The sequence below is a fragment of the Sciurus vulgaris genome (assembly GCF_902686455.1).
Source record: "Sciurus vulgaris genome assembly, chromosome: X".
In the NCBI taxonomy this organism is placed as follows: Eukaryota; Metazoa; Chordata; class Mammalia; order Rodentia; family Sciuridae; genus Sciurus; species Sciurus vulgaris.
Genome location: NC_136471.1, coordinates 136,461,412 through 136,479,347, shown reverse-complemented (window position 1 = coordinate 136,479,347; position 17,936 = coordinate 136,461,412). Strand labels below are relative to the sequence as shown.

General features: G+C 54.0%; 1 protein-coding gene across 1 annotated transcript in view; it reads right to left on the bottom strand.

The window, feature by feature from the left end:
- Positions 1-2,963: 2,963 nt before the first annotated feature.
- Positions 2,964-17,936, bottom strand: part of PRKX (protein kinase cAMP-dependent X-linked catalytic subunit) — a 59,443-nt gene continuing 44,470 nt past the window's right edge. Inside the window, exons 5-9 of the mRNA XM_079123238.1 lie at positions 14,025-14,120; positions 11,794-11,851; positions 10,497-10,574; positions 6,964-7,113; positions 2,964-3,394 (exon numbers count right to left, since the gene is read on the bottom strand). Of these exons, the coding sequence (XP_078979364.1) occupies positions 6,988-7,113; positions 10,497-10,574; positions 11,794-11,851; positions 14,025-14,120 (358 nt within the window). The 3' untranslated portion in view covers positions 2,964-3,394; positions 6,964-6,987. The remainder of the gene's footprint in view (positions 3,395-6,963; positions 7,114-10,496; positions 10,575-11,793; positions 11,852-14,024; positions 14,121-17,936) is intronic.

Genomic DNA, 17,936 nt, shown 5'->3' with positions numbered 1-17,936 from the left:
TCCAGCAGATGCAAGATCCAGTGATTTGCAAAGCCAAGTTGAGAGTAGGGTCAAGCTCGGAACCAACCCCCCCCCCCCAAAAAAAAAGACACACAGGACACCCCCCCCCACCCCCCAAACTTTAACTATTAAGACAACGGCGCGTGTGCTTTTGGGTCTGATTCTGTGAAATGCACGACATCCATTCCTGTCAAGAGACTCACCAGGCTCCCCGTCTCCGTGGGAAACGGGGATTCCGGGCAGAGGAGGCTTGGTCGGATGCGCGGTAGGTGGACTGCGCAAGCCCGGGAAAGCCGGGTCTTTCTGATCGTGATAGACAGAGCGACTCAGGGCTTCCAGGATGGTGAGCCCCGGATGCAGCCTCAACTGCCTGCAAAAACTCCAACCCACCGAGGGCTTCTCCGGCGCTTGGGAAACCCCGCGGGCTCAGCAACCACTTTGATGGACAGGTGTGAGAGCTGCACAGCCTGGTGCCTGGGCAGCGATGGCTTGGGGTCTTCCAGGAACAGTACTGAGCCAGGGTGTCACAGTTCACAGGGTCCAGAAAACGTAGAGGCAACGTAGGTGAAGCACAGAAAGGAAGTCTTCCAAATGTCACTTTCCTGGTGAGGTTTTTAGCAGCGGCCTGGAATCCATCTGCCCTCCTTGAAGCATACATGCTCAGAGTGCAGCAGCTTATTGACGCTCAGGTGACTGTGCCTTCGCTCACAGGGCAGGGCCCAGGCCGGGAGAGCAAGTCAGGATTCTTCTGGGATTTGGATGCTGAAGTGAACGCAGTGTTTTTGCCGCCTGGTCCGGGGGGGGGGGGGGGGGGGGGGGGGGGCGGGGCTTCTTCCAGTTTAATGTGCCCGACGGCAGGAAAACAGCAGGATACTGTCCCAACCCCGGTCACGGATGTGTTCAAGACAGAGGCACAAGAATCAGAGGTGACCGAGTGCAAATGGGTAAAAAATATTCCCTGCAGTCATTTTATCTCCTTCCTGAATTTCTTAAAGGCACCTCCAAGAAGGCGGGTGCCGTTTCTCCTGGGGAAAGCGAGACTCCCCCCACCCGGGGTCTCTCGCGCCTTCTACAAGGTAGTCTTCGAAAGTTTCAGAGAATCCCGCCAACTCAGGAAATTGCAAAAGGCCGGGAGAAATCAGAGTTGCAAGTTGTCCTTTGCCCTTACAAAGTTGCAAGTCTGCTAACCCTTCCCGCCTGCTAGGCCCTGACCGCACCGGATGGACCGCCAGTCTGTCGGGAAACTGTGCACCGGATTCCCAGAGAGTAAACTCCTTCGGGATGACAGACAGGGACCGTCCCAAGTTCCCACTGGGTGTTCACTGCATCGTCCGGAGGCTGACAGCCACCGCCTGGGAGAATCGGGTCCTCCAGTGTTTTGCAGGTTGATTTTCTTGCATTGGGTTCTCCAGTGCGGGCAAGGAAATCCCACCAGCTGCCTGCTGACTTGCACCCCGAGATCGCATCGCTGGGAAAACAAAACCCAAAGAGGAGTCCCGGGTCCACGTGTCCAGGTGCCACCCGGGTGGCATGTGATGGATGCGGGCAGATGGCTCATTCATTTTCATAAGTTAATGATGCAATAAATTAATGAATCTGCTTTGGGAGGCCGAGGCCCGGGGGTCTTCTAGCATGCTCTGATCAAGGAGCCTCGGGCTTGATCCCCGACACGGTGAAGAGCAGGCATCTTGATTGCGAGCCAACTCTGCTCCTCCGTTTGCTTGCTAACCGGACGGGCGGGCCCAGTGCAGACTGCGGACACGGCTCTCCCGCTGGAAGGCGGCCTCGGGACCGCTCGCGGGGGGTCTCTATGCAGGACCTGGCTCTCGGGGCTGAGCTGGCTTTCACCGCAAGGGAAAAGGGCAGAGGGTGCTGCTTGGGGGAAACCACCCCGGGCGAAGGGGAAAGAATCCAACAGGCAGCTCAGGGGCAGAAGGGGCAGAAGAGGGACTCCGGGGTCCCTGGCTGTCCCCTGCTAGCTAGGCTGGGATGCATATGGCCCAGCGCAACACAGCGGGGAACCCGCGCCGCCTTGGAGCCGGGATACTGTGGGCTCGGAGAAGCGGAGCCCACAGACGGTGCAGCCCAGCCCAGAATCCAGGAAGGAAGGAGGGGAAGGGGCTGGGCACAACCTTGACCGGGAAGACGGCCGTCAACGGCGCGCGTGGGGCATGCGCAGATGGGAAGACCCGGCTTGCGTCGCAGGTCCGTCTGCGCCAGGGAGTGGACCCCCGGGGAAGCTCGGAGGGTGCCCGCCAGGGTCCCTTCTGCAGCGCACGATCGGGTCCACCGCCAGGCTTCAGGGGCCAGCAGGACAGAGGAGAAGAAGGCGCACTGGATGGACCCACCCTGACTCCGACTGGAAAGGACGGGGGTCCGTTTTGACTGGGTCACAGCCACCTGCACCCTGTATAAAGCCAGGCCGTCCTCCTCCAAGACAAAAGAGAAACGTTGGACGTGGCAGTTCCTTGGCTGAACCCATTTCTCAGTCAGCGCTGAGAAATGCATTTCTTTCTTTTTTTTTTTTTTTTTTGTCCAGTGGATTGAACTTAGGGTCCCTCAACCCCCGAGCCACCTCCCTAGCCCTCTTTGGTATTTTATTTAGACACAGGGTCCCGCCGAGTTGCTCAGGGCCTTTCTTGCTAAGTTGCTGAGGCTGGCCTCCAACTCACGATCCTCTTCCCTCAGCCTCCCGAGCTGCTGGGATGACTGGCATGCGCCACGGCGCCCGGCTGAGAAATGCATTTCTTTAAGATATTTAAATTTTTTTTTTTTTTTTTAAACAGGGGCCCAGCCTTCCAACAACACCCTCCCCGTCACCGGCTGCTCTCAGGCTACGATCCACGGACTCTGCAGTTTGCATTTTTCTGGTTTCAAAGTCTCAAGCGTCCAGAAAGTTCTACCGATAGAGATGAAAACGTTCCACATGAACATCCATAAACTGCACAGAACTAAATGCACACATGGTAGATTTCAGATTCTTCCCCCGAGACGACCCATTTCATTTGAAGGGGAAACTTTTAACTCAAAAGAACAGGTTTTGCCAAACAGAAACCCGTGCGTGCCGGCACTGGGTCTTCCCAGGGCGCAGGCACACCCATCTACCAATGGGTCTCCTTCCAAGGGATTTAGTTCAAGAAAATCAACAAATGCACAGTAGAAGCACAACTCCTAACAGGTCAGATTAAAAACCTACGACCAATTTCCTACAGTGCAGCGGAATCTCCAGTTGCTTAAATAACGCCCGGTCCGCGAAGCAGCGGGTCTTCCCCAAGCTCTAGATAAAGATGGGCCTTCGCAGACGTGGGAAGGTCCTCCTCCCACCAGGAGAACCTTTCCTGGGGTCCTCGGGTGTGCGTCTCCGCGTCCTGGGCAGGCTGACGTCTTCCCGTCCCTGGCATGAGAAAGACAACGGAGTTAGTGGTCGTTTCCACACAAATGGGTTTATCTTCTATTTGCATTTTTTAAAGAAATAACATAAACGTGCCCTGAATCCTCAGGTCCGCTTTCCGCGGTTTCGGTTACGCGCCGTCCTAAGGGGCGAAGTGGAAAATCCCAGACACAAACCCTTCCAGCCAAGCAATAGGCCACGTGCTGTTGCTGGCAGCGCCCTCTTCTGTTCCCGCCGGGAACTGATTCTCTCCTCTGTGCAGCGTTTCCAGGCGATATACCGGACCCACCCGTTGTTAGTCACTTAGGAAATGGACCCGGTTACCTACACCTGTGTCCCTCAATAATGAACCCACAGTCAGTAGTGACACAGGCAGTTTTACTAGAGTATAAGGTTGTGATTGATTGTTCTATTTTACAGACACAGGGCCCAGGACTTGTTGAAGCTCCAAGCAGTCATGGGACATAATCCTGGACGGATAAGCATAAGACCAAGATAATGCAACATTTTCCCTCGCAATTCTGGCAAAGATCCACCCGTCTCAATTCAAAAGGGGTGTCATCCCTTTAAAAAGGAACCAAAAGGTATTTAAAAGGTCAATTTTCAGATGGGACCAAGCTACCCTCATTCTAAGGCACCGGAAAATGAGATGGATCAAATAATGCCATGTGATTGTGGGACTACGGTGTAATGAATCCCAGTAGGGGGCGCAATTATACTGCACCAATTAAAACATGCTCGTCTATAAATAAAATTATCCTATCCATCCTAAGGTCAGGGATGAAGGGCACAGTAGGGGTCCCTGTTAGCATGTGCTCTGCTCAGAACTTTGCAGCAAGATAGAAAAAAATGGACTCCAAAGCTGAGGGGCTGAGCGAGCTGAGCTTTCCTGGCTGACTCTCAGTTCTTGCTCCCCAAGACGAAGGGCATGCAAGGACTCAGAGAGGAACGGCTAAATACCCGGCTGCCCATCATCTCTCGGGGGCACCCACGAACTAACCCTCACTGGCGCCCCATCGATGGGAGAAGATCGGGCTTCACAAAGGAATCTCTGCCCGCGTGAAACCATCACGCCCGGTCCTTCTGTGTTGCGAATCCCAGAGATGTCGCCGGTTCTGTCGTGTGTGCGGATTAAAATTTAAATGTGTCTGGGGTTCAGAAGACAAGGCCAAAATCCAAATTTGTCACAACAACAGAAAGCAAGTTGACTGCGAACTGTGTCAAGCCTTCCAATCAGTTTAAAGATCTCCCGGAAGAAATCTTTCAGAAGAGGCAATTGGAGGGGGGAGGCCTGGACAAAGTGGAGGTATCTGAATGACTTACGGGTTCAAAGACCCACAGCTGGAATCTGCTAGCTGGTAAAGCTAAACCCAAGTCAGGGTTCTTCTGAGACAGAGGGATGGATGTGTGGGGCATGGGCCTTCCGTTCCTCTGCCATGTTTCTCCTCCCAGATTGACTTCCATCCAGACTTCTTCTTGATGCATTCACGACAGGCCAGGGTGGAGGTTTCTCACAGACCATTTCCTCTGGACAGGTCCCTCCCTCCCAAACCCAAGCCACTGCTCAAAGACTTGGTGTTCCCTCATGGATGGTGAAGATCACCCGCCAACCTCCTGTTGTATGTGACTGGGGAAATCATAGAAATGAGGGTGAAAATGGGAAAAACGAACAGACCCATCTCTGACTCTACTTTGCTCCTCATACACCGGACATCGTGCTTGCTTGGAAGTGCAAGGAAGAAAGAGTTCATGTCAGTGGCAAAAGTAAGCAGTGTAAAATTGGCAACTGAAAAGATCTTTATAACTGATATTTTTTAAAAAGAGAGACCTTGAGACAGTCAATGAAGTAGACTTGAAATCATTTTTTGCCATCTCAGAAAGAGCTTGGCGATTCCATTTGGGGTAGCCTCTGGTGTGCTGATACACACACTCACAAGAGGCTCAAAGGGGTTGTTATGGTTTGGATACAAGGTGTCCCCCAAAAGATCACGTGGGAGACACTGTAAGAAATTTCAGTGGTGAAATGATTGGGTTATGGGAGGTCTAACCTAGTCAGTGGACTAATCTACTTACATGAATAGAATGAATGGTGACTGTAGGCAGCTGGGTGTGGCTGGAGGAGCTGGGTCACTGGGCACCTGCCTTTGGGGACTATATCCTGTCCCTGGCTCCTTGGGGACTATATCCTGTCCCTGGCTCCTTGGGGACTATATCCTGCCCCTGGCTCCATGGGGTTTAAATCTGGTCCCTGGTTCCTTGGGGACTATATCCTGTCCCTGGCTCCTTGGGGACTATATCCTGTCCCTGGCTCCTTGGGGACTGTATCCTGTCCCTGGCTCCTTGGGGACTATATCCTGTCCCTCGCTCCATGGGGTTGATATCTGGTCCCTGGTGAGCAAAGCTCTCTCTGCTTCCTGGTGCCACGTCCTGAGCTGCTCTCCTCCTCCAGGCCCTTCCGCCATTTTGTTCTGCCTCACCTTGGGCCAGAGGCATGGAGTCGGCCCACCATGGACTGAGCCTCTGCAAATGCAAGCTCAAATCAACTTTTCCTCCTCTAATTGTTCTTGTCAGGTCCTTCGGTCACCTCAGCGAAAATACTAACTAAAACACTGCCTTTGGCCAATGCTTAAATATTGCATGGGAACTGGTCTAATTTCTAGAAAAGGCATTTGAAGAAATTGGGCATGGTGGTGCACACCTGTCCTCCTAGGGCTTCAGGAGGCTGAGACAGGAGGACCTCAAGTTCAGAACAGCTTTACAAGACCCTAAGCAACACAACAAGACCCAGTGTGAAAATAAAAAATACAGCTAGAGGGGTGACTAAGTGGTTCAGGATCCCTGGGGTCGAATTCCCAGTACCAAACACAAAAAAAAGAACCTCAGGTGTAGCATTTCTCAAACACAGCACTGCAGAGGTCACCTGGGGGAAGGCCCGTACACCTGACCAGGAATGTATAAATTAGTTACAGTAAGAAACTGACACGAGCTAATAAAATACAACAAACTCACACATTCCAAACAGAACATTCTTGACTATACACTCCAAAGAGAGCTCGAGGAACGTGGCCTCTTTTTCTTCAGACGGCCTACTGGACGGTACTCGCCCGACTTCTTGTGCTGATACGACGCTCCCACTATGAGAAGAAGTTGGGGAAGGAAGGGAAACCGGCACTGGGAGTTGGGAAGTTTGGCTCTGGTAATAACTCCTGTCCACCTGCTAACCAACATGGCGGCTCAGTGACCAACAGGTGGGTACCCTATACAGAGTGGATACTCAGGAAAGGGAGTCCTGGGATTTCATCACGTGATCCAAACAGTGTGCCATGAAAAAACTTAGAAATGCTCAATTTCTGGAATTTTCCATTTACTGTTTGAGACGGCTGCTGACTGGAGGTGACTGAAATCACAGGTGGTGATGTGTCAGATCAGAGGGACTCGGTTTTGCTGTTTCTTTGCTTGCGTCCTGATAGATGATGAAGGAGGCAAGCCCCCCCCATTGGGTAAAGGCCGACTCCCCTGGAAGTGGGGTCGTATCGAACTCCATTTGTTCATTCCCAAACATAAAGACGTACCTTCCAAAAGGCGAGTTCCTATCCTCAGAAATCCTTGAAGATTTCCAAGTCTTTCTCTGGCACTGGGGCGGTGGTCTCCCAGTCATTCTCAGAATACGTCTCGAAGTTGGAGGTATCGCCGTCGCTGGATAACTTGGGGACGATGGGGGGCTGCAGGAGGCCACGGGAACAGAGAGTCATAGTTAGATGGGGCGGGCATGGGGACCCTGTGCCTCTCCCTTCTGCTTCAGGACATAAAAATGGAATGGATGTGAAAAAGATGAGCAGGTTTCCAATGCTCGTGAACAGGGAGGGCAGGTTTCCAATGTTCATGAACAGGGAGAGCAGGTTTCCAATGCTCATGAACAGGGAGGGCAGGTTTCCAATGTTCATGAACAGGGAGGGCAGGTTTCCAATGTTCATGAACAGGGAGAGCCAGGTTTCCAATGTTCATGAACAGGGAGGGCAGGTTTCCAATGTTCATGAACAGGGAGGGCAGGTTTCCAATGCTCATGAACAGGGAGGGCAGGTTTCCAATGTTCATGAACAGGGAGAGCAGGTTTCCAATGCTCATGAACAGGGAGGGCAGGTTTCCAATGTTCATGAACAGGGAGGGCAGGTTTCCAATGCTCGTGAACAGGGAGGGCAGGTTTCCAATGCTCATGAACAGGGAGGGCAGGTTTCCAATGTTCATGAACAGGGAGGGCAGGTTTCCGATGTTCATGAACAGGGAGGGCAGGTTTCCAATGCTCATGAACAGGGAGGGCAGGTTTCCAATGCTCATGAACAGGGAGGGCAGGTTTCCAATGCTCGTGAACAGGGAGGGCAGGTTTCCAATGCTCATGAACAGGGAGGGCAGGTTCCCAATGTTTGTGAACAGGGAGGGCAGGTTTCCAATGCTCGTGAACAGGGAGGGCAGGTTTCCAATGCTCGTGAACAGGGAGGGCAGGTTTCCAATGTTCATGAACAGGGAGGGCAGGTTTCCAATGCTCATGAACAGGGAGGGCAGGTTTCCAATGCTCATGAACAGGGAGAGCAGGTTTCCAATGCTCATGAACAGGGAGGGCAGGTTTCCAATGCTCGTGAACAGGGAGGGCAGGTTTCCAATGTTCATGAACAGGGAGGGCAGGTTTCCAATGTTCATGAACAGGGAGGGCAGGTTTCCAATGTTCATGAACAGGGAGAGCCAGGTTTCCAATGCTCGTGAACAGGGAGAGCAGGTTTTCAATGCTCATGAACAGGGAGGGCAGGTTCCCAATGTTCATGAACAGGGAGGGCAGGTTTCCAAGTTCATGAACAGGGAGAGCAGGTTTCCAATGCTCATGAACAGGGAGGGCAGGTTTCCAATGCTCATGAACAGGGAGAGCCAGGTTTCCAATGCTCATGAACAGGGAGGGCAGGTTTCCAATGCTCGTGAACAGGAAGCAAAGCTCTGTGAGACAGTGAGTCTGTCGCTCATTGCTCTGACCTGGGGGATGTTTAGGGAATCAAGGGAACAAGGATGGTCCCTGGCGCCTGCCAACCGCACTCCACCATGAGAATGACCTGATTCTTTATGAAAGGGCAGATTCCCTGGCCCACCTACGTCCAGGGCCTTCTGAGAGAGCTGGTCTAGACTCTGGAAAATTCCACTGAAATGGAAATGGGCACCCAGACTCAGATTTGAGTATCACTGTTGCAACTACTCATCTGCCACGGTAGCATGAGAGCCGTCCCCGGCAGCGTGTGAGTGAGCGGGTTTGGATGTGTGTCGATAAAACTTTATTTACAAAATCAAGAGAAGGGCCGGGTTGGGCCCCCTCTGTGAGGTGTGCAGACTCCTGGAGACATGATGGCTGAAGCCACGTCTGCCTTGGAGAATCTGTGGTGGGCACAGAAGCCTCCGATGTTCCACCATCCTGTGCAACCTGAGGACTGGCTGAGAGGAGTCAACGCAGGTGAAGCTCCTCATTTCCCTCCTGAGCTACCCTCGCCTCACGAAGCCCAGTGATGCTCGGATTTTTAAGTCCAGAGAAAGCAATTCTTTCACACCATGGGGTGGGAGGCAGCTGAAGAAGGACCAGAAAGTTCTGCAGGTATGGGGAGAGGCTTTCCAGCCTCTGTACTAGAAGTCGGAGTAGAGTAGGACCAGATGAAAGAGTGGTGGAAATTAGAAAATGTCTAAAAATAAGAAAATGTCTACCGGAATGGGTTCTGATGAGCCCTAAGACACTGGAAGGATTAAAAAAAAAAAATCTAAAAATGCCCTGACAGAGAGGAGGCTCGAGAGAGGAGCAAACGGGGAGGGAGGTTTGGTCATCGTACCTTTGAGAAGGAACTTGGTTTCTGCACACTGCACACATCACCTGTTTGCCGTTTCACACAAGAAAACATGGAAAAGACCTCGAACCCAATGGAGTCCTGGTGCAGGACAACCTCCGTCCACTAGCCTGGCACCATGACGGCACCCTGCACGGAGGCGAGACGGAGACCTCACCCCTCAGCCGGCCGATAACCAGCTAGAAAGAGGAAGGACCTGAGGTTCCCGAGGGTCTCACACTGGCAAGGGATGCAGCCCGGTCTCAGAGAGTCACGCTCAGCCAGGCGCGGTGGCGCACGCCTGTCATCCCAGCTGCTCAGGAGGCTGAGGCTGGAGGATCACAGGTTAGAGGCCAGCCTCAGCAATTTAGAGAGGCCCTAAGCAACTCAGCAAGACCCTGTCTCAAACTAAAATGTAAAAAGGGTTGGGGATGACGTGGCTCCGGGGCTTAAGCACCCCTGGGTTCAATCCCCGGTACCAAAAAAAAAAAAAAAAAAAAAATTTGGAGTGCAGAGCTGGGCGCTACAGTCCATGCTGAGAAGGTCTCTGGCGCTAAGATGCTCATTGAACAAATCGAAAAAGAACAATGAGAAACTAGAAATAGTACCCAGCTATCCCACTTGGGGGTACATGTGCTGATGAACTGGAAGGAGCAAGCAGAGAGCCCCCCGCATGCCCACAGGGCTATTCCAAATGCTAAGGAATGGGCTCAGCCTAGGTGTCCATCAGTGGACGCTCGGATAAAAAAACGTGGTATAGGCACACAATGGAATACTATTCAGCCATGAAAAAGAATGCTCTGCCATTGGCAGGAACAGGCAGGGAACTGGGGGCCACTCTCTGAAGTGACAGAAGAAGCCAGGCCCAGAAAGACAAGTAGCCTCCCCGCTCCCACTCACGGGTGGGATCTGAAAACCTCAGCCAGAGAGCAACAGAGCGGTCCTCGGAGGCTGGACTCACGGCAGGCGGTCAGCGAGGTTCCAGACGCCACAGGAAACCTCCTGAAGGCCGGTGGGTCGTGACCAGCACAGGGGACACTGAGGGCAAAGGGGCCTCGGCACGTGTGTCGATCACACGGGACTCCGCGCTGCACGGCGGTGACAGACGCAGACGCCCAAGCCGGGCAGCCCTCCCGCGGGACCTGAGCGAAGGCTCCCCCGGGCTCCAGGTCGGCCGTTTGAATATCGCCTCGCGTTCTGCGGTGAGGCCCCAAAGGGAGGGATTCAGAAGGGGCTCCCCCGACAGGGCAGGTCACCTTGAGTTTCCTCTGGGGGACGGCGTCCCAGTCCACAGCTCGGAACCACCGGTGCTGTTTGATGTCGTTGGCGCCATTCTGCGGGAGACACGCGGCCCGGTCAGTGCGCCCCGCGCCCAGACGCGCCCCTCACTACCCAGGGCAGGAAAGGGCTCCAGACCACGTGCGCATCCGGCCGCCTCTTCTGTCAAATCCAAAAAGTGCCCAGAGCCGGGCGCGGTGGGGCTCCCCTGTCATCCCCACGGCTCGGGAGGCTGAGGCGCGAGGATGGCAAGTTGGAGGCCAGCCTCAGCCACTTAGCCAGACCCTGGGGATGTGGCTGGGTGGTTAAGCACCCCTGGGTTCAATCCCCGGCACCAAAACTAGACAAAAAAAAGAATTGGTAGGGCGTCCCAGGTGGGTAGGGGCTGAAAACAGGAAGCGCCAACTATCAGCAGGGCCGTGGATCATGAAGCAAAAAATAAAACAATATGGAACCAGCACGTGACTTTTAAAATAACGGTTGATTCACACAAAAGCCGGAGCACCCCTGTCTATCAGAGCCCGGCTCACACTGAGCTAAGAGGTGGTCATTCTAGAAACCGGCCTGGACAGGTGAGTGGACAGACACAGTGCAGCCCGGACACATGGTGGGATAGTATTCACCCATAAAAAAGGAAGAATACAGGCTGGGATTGTGGCTCAGTGGTAGAGCACTTGCCTAGCATGTGTCAGGCACTGAGTTCGATTCCCAGCACCACATACAAATAAATAAGGGTCATCAACAACCTAATAAAAATATTAAAAGAAAAAAAAAAAAAAAAGGAACAATACCGGATTAGGTTCGAATGAGATGGAATCAGGAGAAGATCGCATAGAACGGATGCAATCAGACCCAAAAAGCAATGCTTTGTACGATTCCATCCATTCAAAGGGCCAGAACAGGGAGATTCTATAAAAAAAAAAAAAAATCTGATTTGTGATTGGTTCAGGTCACTCAGCAGAGCAGGGCTGCCGCTGTTCAGATGCTGCCAATGATTTACAACTGACCAGGGTGAGGGCTGCTTGTAATTCTGAATATAAGAGCCGCACACGCCTGTCATCCCAGCATCTCTGGAGGCTGAGGCCGGAGGTTCGTCAGTTAGAGGCCAGCCTCAGTAACACAGCAAGACTCTGTCTTGAAATAAAAAAATAAATAAATAAAAACGGCAGGGGGTGCGGCTCAGGGGTGGAGCTCTGGCGATCCATCCCCGGTACTGGAAAATAAATGCCCTGGGACGTGGACGTGGGCGTCAAGCACACGGGGTCGTATACTGACCTTCATGTTTCCCAGCCGCTTGGTCCGGTCGACCACCAGCAATTTCTTAATGAGGTCTCTGTTCGGGGGAGGGACACACAATCAGCTAAGCTCGGCGAGAGCAGGTTCGCCAGGCACGGCATCCTGGGGTCCCCGGGGTCCGCCCCATCCGTCCTCAGAGGATGGACTCGGTTGAGGCTGGGCTGCCCGCTCGCCGGGCAGCCCTGAGGGAAGCGGGCTCAGTCGATCGTTGTCACAGAATCGCACCCTGGAACGGGCTGTGACTCGCGGGAGGATCTGGGCCTTGTGCGTAAATGGACCCATCCACCAGTCCATCCGTCCTGGTCCGTCCTCACGGGCCCAGGAGACGTCGGCTGGTGCCAAAAGGAACCGTCTGCGTATTTACGCGGTTGCTTTTCCAAAGGCCTGCATTCCTCCCGGGGACCCCGGCCCAGGTTCTCTGCAGCCCGCCAGTAGTTCACTAGGATTTGTTCCCGAGGACGGACGGCTCCTGCCCCCATTTCCAGGTATCTCAGAGGTGGAACGAAGTGTCCCCAGGACCTTTGCACGGCGGTGCAGAGAGGCGTGTTCCCTGGCATCAGCTAGGGTGCTGGGTCTCCCTGGGTCTAACACCCAGAGGCCCGAGACCCTTCAGGGCTGCCCGTGGCACCTGCCCCGATGCGGGATGTCCGCAGCGAGCGTTGGAGACGCTGCGATTAGGAATGCTGTGCACCCTGAGGCACCCAGGGCGCCCTCTCTGGGTCCAGTTGCTCTGAGAGAGCACCTGAGACCAGAAGCCAACCCAAGCCAGGGCTTTGGTGGGTCTTTCTGGAAGATGAGGAAGGCTTTCTGGAGAAAACGCAAGATCAGAAGGAAGGAAGTCGGCTTCTGGCGGAGTCGGGGGCTTTGGATCCGTGGATCCAGCCACCGCGGTAGGAAATATTACGGGGGGGGAAACAAAACTTGTGTCTGCTTAAAAGTAAAGGCTTCTCCCTGGACCGTTCCCTACACCCAGGCGGCGAAACCACCGCTGACAGAGCGTTTGTCTGGCGTTTAGCATTAGAAGCCGTCGAGGGACCATCAAAAAGCTGGAAAGTTATTCAGTAGCTAGAAGAATCCGTGAGCCCGGGCCTTCTTGATATATTTTCTTGTTGTTAATTTTAAAATTTTTTGGTACTAGGGACGGAACCCAAGGGTGCTTCACCCCAGAGCTGCATCCGCAGCCCTTGTTATTATTTTATTTGCTATGTAGAGGGCCGGCCTCCAACCTGTGAGCCTCCTAACTCAGCCTCCCTAATTGCTGGGATGATACGTGAACGCCACCACCCCCAGCCGTAACTGGATTTTTTTAAAGCATTTTGCCACCCACGTGAAATGTCACTCAACGGGAAGGGGCTTTGGGGACGGGCAGACTCAGCAATGCACTTGGCTCCTCTTGCTAAAAAATAGCTCTGCAAAGCGGCCACTGGGTCAGGAGAAAACCTGCTTTGTTCGGAGACGGCCTCTGACAGGCCACCGCTTTTTGAGTATCTGGAAAACGGGAAGCGACTTCACATCATAAAACCCGTCTTCCTCCCGTCAATCACCTCCGCCCGGCGAATGCTCAGCAAATGGGGAAGCATCCTGGTGGCGGGGGTCCGCGGGAGGATTTTAAAGTCCCTGAAGGATGAGGCCGGTCTCCGCCCCACAGAGAAGGCCAGTTCTGCTGAACCCAAGAGCAGTTCCGCAGCCCCGAAACTAGCAAGAAGCCCCCCCGATTCCAGATATGGAAACCACCCCCCTGCAAAAAAAAAAAAAAAAATTCTAAGGACCAATCCCTTTATTGGCTGATTTTAACTCTCCTTGATCTCAAAAGGAAGGACAAGGGACCGAAAGTCACTCACATCTCAAGTGAGTTCACAAAGTGAGTCAGTTAGAACCAGTTCCCTCTCTGCAGAGACACATGGCGGCCATGCCAGCGGCTCCAGAGGCTGAGGCAGGAGGATAGAGAGTTCACAGCCAGCCTCAGCCAAAGGGAGGCCCTAAGCAACTCAGTGAGACCCTGTCTCTAAATAAAATGCAAAATAGGGCTGGGGAGGGGGCTCAGGGGTGAAGCATCCCCTGGTTCAGTCCCTGGTACCCCAAAAATAAAATAAAAAATGGGAGGTTGGGCCCAGGAGCCGAAGCCCATTCGATCCGGCAGCGAGGATCCCGGCCAACCGTGAGCTCGGCTTTACAGAAACGCCCTCCACCGAGGGCACGCGGCTACTCACTTTGCGCTGAAATCCAGGTGTCTCGGGAAATCTATTTTGCCGGCGAGAATTTTCTGATAAATGCCAAATGGGTTGTCATCGAAAAATGGAGGAAATCTGTCGGGGAAATAAGCGTCTATTTTCAGCGGGGAGAAAGCGTGGAAAAAGAAAGCTCTTGAGGAAAGAGGGCTGCGTCCCTTTGATGGACATCATTCCTTTCCTGTGCACCTTGGCAAAAATGTCCTCTCGCACCCTGAACCCACTGCTACCTGAATGCACACTGCCGGGTGCAGGTTCTTCCTCAGATGGAACACAGGGTGCCCGGCAGTCTGGGAAGGTTCCCTTGGAGAGGACAAGATCTCCCAGGGAAGGTCAGATAAATTAGCATCGCTCTCTAGAAGGTGCTGGCGGGCAGCAGATCTAGTGCAGAAGTGGACAGGTTGAGGCCCCGATCTGGTTTTATCGATAAAGTTTTATTAGGTAGTGGCCCCTGATCTAGTTTTGTTGATAAAGTTTTATTAGGTAGTGGCCCCTGATCTGGTTTTGTTGATACTTTTATTAGTTAGTGGCCCCTGATCTAGTTTTGTCAATAAAGTTTTATTAGTTAATGGCCCCTGATCTGGTTTGGTTAATAAAGTTTTATTAGTGACCCTCAATCTGGTTTTGTTGCTAAAGCTTTATTAGTTAGTAGCCCCCAATCTGATTTTGTCAATAAAGTTTTATTAGTTAGTGGACCCTGATCTGGTTTTGTCGATAGGTTTATTAGTTAGTGGCCCCCAATCTGGTTTTGTTGATAAAGTTTTATTAGTGGCCCTGATCTGGTTTTGTCGATAAAGTTTTATTGGTACCAAGTTATGAGCATTCAGTGACATACAGTCTGTGTTTGCTTTTGAGCAACAAACAGAATCGGTAGCTACCAGGGACGTGGGTGCTCTGCTGAACTGAACATTTTCTCTCTCTGTTCTCGTTAGGAGACAAGACCCCTAGAAATACAAAAATTTAACTGAGTACTTTTGGGCATTCAAATACTTGGTTTCTTTACTGCCTGCACCTGCACATCCTCCACCTGCACACTCTGCACCTGCACATCCTGCACCTGCACACCCTGCACCTGCAAACCGGGCATCGGCACACCCTGCACCTACACATCCTGCACCTGCACACCCTGCACCTGCAAACCGGGCATCGGCACACCCTGCACCTGTACATCCTGCACCTGCACATCCTGCACCTGCAAACGGCATCTGCAAACCCTGCACCTGCACATCCTGCACCTGCACATCCCACACCTGCAAACCCTGCACCTGCACATCCCACACCTGCAAACCCTGCACCTGCACATCCCACACCTGCAAACCCTGCATCTGCACATCCCGTACCTGCAAACCCTGCACCTGCACATCCTGCACCTGCAAACCAGGTATCTGCAAACCCTGCATCTGCACATCCTGCATCTGCAAACCCTGCACCTGCACATCCTGCACCTGCACATCCTGCACCTGCACATCCTGTACCTGCACATCCCGCACCTGCAAACCCTGCACCTGCACATCTCACACCTGCACATCCTGCACCTGCACATCCTGCACCTGAGCTTCCGCGGGTTTCCCCGCCCCAGCAGGCAGGGCTCACGGGTTCTGGGGGAGAGACGGGACTGTCAGCAATGAGGAAGATCCAACCGCAGGTCAGAGGCTTCCGACTATTTCACACCTGCTGCCCGACCAGTGCTCGGCCGAGCCGAGAGTACCGCGAGGATCCGAGGCAAGCAGCTCAGTCATCGCAGCCTGAAATTCTACTTTAGCGCTGTCCCGCTGGGGGCGAGACGCCGGCAACGTCGCTGTCGGGCAGTGCGTTCCGAGCGCGTGTGCTGACCACGGGATTCGGCCTCGGCCGGACCAGCCTGCAGCGCCAGACTCTGGAATGTCCTATTCTATCCTCACCGCGGAGGCCAGAGGACCTCGCTCTGCTTAAGACGTGGGGACTCGGCCTCTCAGGCAACGCTGCCCCCTTGTGGATTTCTCCGGAAGCGGAACGGCCCCGGAACCCGGAGGAGCAGGAGTGAGCCTTAGCTTTCCTCTGCCTGGGGCTGCTGACCCTGGGCATCGCAAGAGGCTGCTGCGTGACCGGTGAGTTGCTACATGCGCCTGAGAGAGGGGTTGGGAAGACTCAGGTGAACAGGTGGGCAGGCAGGTGAAACCGATCCCACGTGGGACACCTGGATAAAAACACAGCTGGAAAGAGAACAGGTGGGCCAAGGAAGGGAGCCAGACACACTGACAAGTGTGCAAATACAGATCGACCCCATGGAGATGACGGACGGGAACAAGGGACAGACGGCAGACGAGGATACAGACAGGCACACGGAGGTAGGGATGGAGGAGGTGGTGGAGGGAGGTGCACAGATGATGGATGGGTGGATGGGTGGATGGATGGATGGGTGGGAGGATGGGTGGGTGGATGGGTGGATGTGTGGGTGGGTGGATGGGTGGGTGGATGGATGGGTGGGGGATGGGTGGGTGGGTGGATGGGTGGATGGATGGGTGGGTGGGTGGAGGGATGGGTGGGTGGATGGGTGGGTGGATGGGTGGGGGATGGGTGGGTGGATGGGTGGGTGGGTGGAGGGATGGGTGGGTGGATGGGTGGGTGGATGGGTGGGTGGATGGGTGGGTGGGTGGGTGGATGGGTGGATGGATGGATGGATGGATGGGTGGGTGGATGGGTGGGTGGATGGATGGGTGGGAGGATGGGTGGGTGGATGGGTGGATGGATGGGTGGGTGGATGGATGGATGGGTGGGTGGGTGGATGGGTGGGTGGATGGATGGGTGGGGGATGGGTGGGTGGATGGATGGGTGGGTGGGTGGAGGGATGGGTGGGTGGGTGGAGGGATGGGTGGAGGGATGGGTGGGTGGATGGGTGGGTGGATGTGTGGGTGGGTGGGTGGATGTGTGGGTGGATGTGTGGGTGGATGGATGGGTGGATGGATGGGTGGGTGGATGGATGGGTGGGTGGGTGGGTGGATGGATGGGTGGGTGGGTGGGTGGATGGATGGGTGGATGGATGGATGGGTGGATGGATGGATGGGTGGGTGGATGGGTGGATGGTTGGGTGGATGGATGGGTGGGTGGGAGGATGGGTGGGTGGATGGATGGGTGGGTGGATGTGTGGGTGGGTGTGTGGGTGGGTGAGTGGGTGGATGGATGGGTGGATGGGTAGATGGGTGGGTGGATGGTTCGGTGGGTGGATGGTTGGATTGATGGATGGGTGGATGGGTGGGTGGATGGGTGGGTGGATGGATGGGTGGGTGGATGGATGGGTGGGTGGATGGGTGGGTGGATGGATGGGTGGGTGGATGGGTGGGTGGATGGATGGATGGTTGGATGGGTGGGTGGATGGATGGATGGATGGGTGGGTGGATGGGTGGGTGGTTGGGTGGATGGATGGGTGGGTGGGTAGATGGGTGGATGGATGGTGGGTGGAAGGGTGGGTGGGTGGATGGATGGATGGATGGATGGATGGGTGGGTGGGTGGGTGGATGGGTGGGTGTATAGATTAGTGGGGGGATGAATGGATTAAATATGAATGAAATAGATGGATAGGCAGATGAATGAATGGACAGATGGAAGATGGGCTGAGAGATGATTGACAGGTGCAGACACATTAGCCACTGGGACAAATGCAGGATTCAGAGACCCTCTTCCCTCAAGACAGGGTTCACATCTAAGTCTTGAGGTCACATTCTTGGGCAGGACTTCTTCCTGGTGGGTCTGATCCATAAGCTAGTCTGGGAAGTGAAGGACAAACTTTCCTTACAGGGAGAGCAGAGAGCACAGGGCCCTGATCTCTGTCAGCTCCTGAAGGAAGCCAGCACCTCGCTAGGAACCAGAGCAGATGCAGGAATTCCTTGGGCTGCACACGCGGCCCAGGAGCTCCAT